Here is a 3,593-nt window from a genome sequence, read left to right as displayed (position 1 = left end):
GGGGGGGGCACATTTGCCTAGTAGAGGCCTACTCTAGAATGTCAAATCTCAAGTCCTTCATAAGTTGGGAGACATTCCAAACTATTTGATCTGTTCAGAATGGTTTTTTATATTCAAACTTGTTTTAGAGCCGTTTAATCTAGTCAATTAAAAAAATAATAATATGTCCTACAGTACTAGTACATTGTTCAAAACTTTGTAAGTCAGTGTCCATATTTTTATTCAGATTTCTCCAGTTTCTCACCATGATCATGATAAAATATTCTAAGTAAGTGGGATGCTTTTTGACTTCTGTACTTGATTATAATAACTTTTTGGCAGACTCATAATGAAGGAAAAAAATGGCTTTGAGGTTGGAAAGAAGGTGTGGGTGTGTGTGTGTGTGCATGATCAGTGTGTATGTTTGTAAAGCTTTGCCCTCAACATAATAAATTAACTTTCCTTTTTTAAGAGCACAGTTTAGTTTAAAAAGAAAGAATCATCATGTGTATGTGTGTGGTTTAAAAAGTAACAATTGCAACATTCATTGGGATATCAATTCTGAAAGTTACATCTGATTTATTTTGGTAGATCACTTGGAATTTTTCACCCACCAGGCTGCGATTCAGACTTTCGGTTCTGTTGCCCTTCTTCAAAATCAATTTTGTTTCAAACACAAACCTTTGGGACCCCCCTGGGGCCCGGGGGCCATGCCGCTGACTGAAGTGTCTTTAGGCCATTCCCAAAGGGGGGGGACATTTCTCGTTCTTATGCATAGGTAGAATTGTAAATGGGCTGATTCAACAATGTCACGCTCATAACTGTGCCTGGGTTGATTCAGCAATGTCACGCTCATAACTGTGCCTGAACTACAACAGGGAACTGCTGCTTTTTCCTTCCTCATCCTTACTATTCTATCCTCATTTTCTACTTCATTTGTATGTTTTGTCACTCTGTGACCCGCTATTTCCGGGGTGCCTTGAAAGTCGAAACAGACGTTGTATTGTGCTGTTGAAGATAAAGAGGTGAGCAGAGTAAGCCTGATCCCCTGTAAAGACTTACTCTGTTGACATCCACCCCTTGGCGCTCATAATGACCGTATGCAGTTGCGAGCGTTGTAAAACCTCTACTTTAAAAAAATTAAAAAACCTTTGGGAAGTACATTTTTCGAAAATACATAAAAACTCTGTGTTTACTAGTATTGCTCCTCATGGACTCACTGATGCTGAAGAAAAATTATCAACTTCTTTAGACTGGATTTGCCTTTAAAAATTTGAGAACAAAGCCCATATTACAAAGCCAATTGGAGAGATCTTTTGCTGTGAGTCTTCATTGAATAGCTGGAATTTATTAATGCATAAATGTGTGTGTGAAGGGCTTGAGGGGGGGGGGGGTGCTTGGCTAGTGCCCACTATCTTGACCCGCTGCATAGGTACATGGTTTTGAAAAGATAGTTTCTCACTCTGACTCATTCTGGGTTGGCTCTGGCTGTGCGCTTCCTAAATAACCTAAATTGTGTTGAGAGGGGTGTTCACGTTCACAATTAATCAAGTAAAAATCTGTGATTGGTGATGTAGTGTATGTTTTATAAACACATCACATGAATGTTTTACCACCATGATAGGTGATATAGTGAATGTTTTAAACACACCATGATAGGTGATGTAGTGAATGTTTTAAACACACCATGATAGGTGATGTAGTGAATATTTCATAAACACACCATGATAGGTGATGTAGTGAATGTTTTATAAACACACCATGATTGGTGATGTAGTGAATGTTTTGTAAACACACCACACACACCACCGTGATTGGTGATAGGGTGAATGTTTTATAAACTCACCATGATTGGTGATGTAATGAATGTTTTATAAACACATCATCTTGATTGGTGGTCTGTCTATAGCCACCCATCTATACTATACTCTTGAACTCTTACTGGCTGGGACCAGTGGCGCCCCTGACCTCTTTCCTTTTTGTTTTGGGGGGTTTGGAGGTGAGGGAGATGAGAATGACTCTTGTCTTGATTACCTTCAACTTTGAACCTGTTTTTTGTTGTTGTTGTTTTGTTTTTTACCCAATCACCGGTGTCTGTGGTGTAGCGATGCTCTTCTCTGTCACTTGCAGGAGACCTGAGTTTGAATTCCGAGCGGGAAGAAAAATTTTATTTGAGTATTTCGGCCTTTCTGCTGGGATGTTGTATCCCTCTCAGCCCAGGTTGGCCCTGACAGGCAGGAAGGGTGGAAGCCTGCCTCATAAATTATCTAAATAATGATGTCGATTTGGGCGTAAAAACACCTACATTCAAAAAAGAGATTTTCATTCCGAGTGAACCTTGCATGATTTAATGAATTGTGATTTATTTTTACAATTTTCTTTTCCCTTGCAGTTGGGAGTGTCTTTCCCACTTGTGTGAGGAGGGAGGCCTGCTGGTGACAAGTCTTTTGGAGTATCTGTTTTGGAGTGGCGAGGGATTCTGTGACTCTACTACAGTGGTTTCACAGTCCAAAGTCTTGACAGGATTTGTGCGTGGCTGATGCGATGGAATCAGAATATATGTTGGATTGATTCCGCTCTTTCTGAAGGATTTTATGTGCTGAAGGAGAGCTGGTGTTTGCTGGTCTTTCCATTTTCTTCAGGATTCGTTTGGTGGTTTTGTTTCTTCATTGTTGTGAGGTTTGTTTGTTGGGGTTTTTTCTGTCTTTTGTAGGGGGTTGTTTTTCTTTTCTTCGTTGTGGGTAAAGAAAGGTTTTGTTGTGTGGTGGTGGTGTTTGGCGCAGAGTTCGTGCCGCCCCCTGGTGTCGTTTGCCTGCTTGTTGTGAAAAAACCTTGTTGCAGTGAGAGCAGAGGTCGTGGGCTGATGAGATCGCCGCCCCCCTCGGGAAACTCAGCGGTCTGGTGGTGAGCCTGTTTCCCCCCTCCCCCCACCACAGTGGCTGGTGTCTGGTTTGATTCCCTGCGTCCCACCCGCCCCTCCGGTGGTGGTTGTTCCATGCTGACTGGCGAGGGGCCGCGTGTGGGATGTGGCGTGTAACTTTATGTTCCGCAGCAAAAGAAGCTCACTCGTGAAGCGCCTGTGGAAGTACAAGGTGAGCGATGAAGCCGGGGGTCCGCCTCAAAAGGACGCCTCCACCGCGGAGGATCTGGAGTTCAAATCCGTCACGCAGTCCTTCTTCAAAAGACTCCGGGAGGATCAGCTGGAAACTCTGCTGCAGGCCATGGAGTCAAAGGGAGGAGAGAGGACGGCCTGTGTGCCTGTGTCCAAGTGGGACCTGCGTCTGGGGCGGAGGACCATGTCCCCGTACGTCCTGTGCTGCCGCGTGTTTCGCTGGCCGGACCTAGCGCGGGACGTGGAAATGAAGAGACTTCCCTCGTGCGGCCGGCTGAACGAGGAGAAAGAGCCTGTGATATGTTGTAACCCTTACCACTGGAGCCTGGTGGTCAATATTGGTGAGATTATTTGTCTGTCTGTCCATCTCTTTCTCTCTCCATCAGAATGCGGAGAAAAAGCATATATATTGTAACCAGTGACCCTTACCTTTGGAACCTCGTGGTCAGTATTGGTGGGATTTCTCTCTCTCTCTCTCTCTCTCTCTCTCTCTCTCTCTCTC

At 43.9% G+C, this 3,593-nt stretch overlaps 1 protein-coding gene across 2 annotated transcripts in view; it reads left to right on the top strand.

Moving 5' to 3' along the window:
• LOC101859135 overlaps positions 1-3,593 on the top strand; it is a 21,272-nt gene that overhangs the window by 1,866 nt on the left and 15,813 nt on the right. For both annotated transcript variants that reach the window (XM_005110237.3, XM_005110234.3), the window contains exon 2: positions 2,372-3,432. In XM_005110237.3, coding sequence (XP_005110294.1) covers positions 3,021-3,432 — 412 coding nt within the window. In that variant the 5' untranslated portion in view covers positions 2,372-3,020. The remainder of the gene's footprint in view (positions 1-2,371; positions 3,433-3,593) is intronic.

This window comes from Aplysia californica, unplaced genomic scaffold (assembly GCF_000002075.1).
Source record: "Aplysia californica isolate F4 #8 unplaced genomic scaffold, AplCal3.0 scaffold00867, whole genome shotgun sequence".
Taxonomy (NCBI): Eukaryota; Metazoa; Mollusca; class Gastropoda; order Aplysiida; family Aplysiidae; genus Aplysia; species Aplysia californica.
This window is presented reverse-complemented; position numbering and strand designations above follow the sequence as displayed.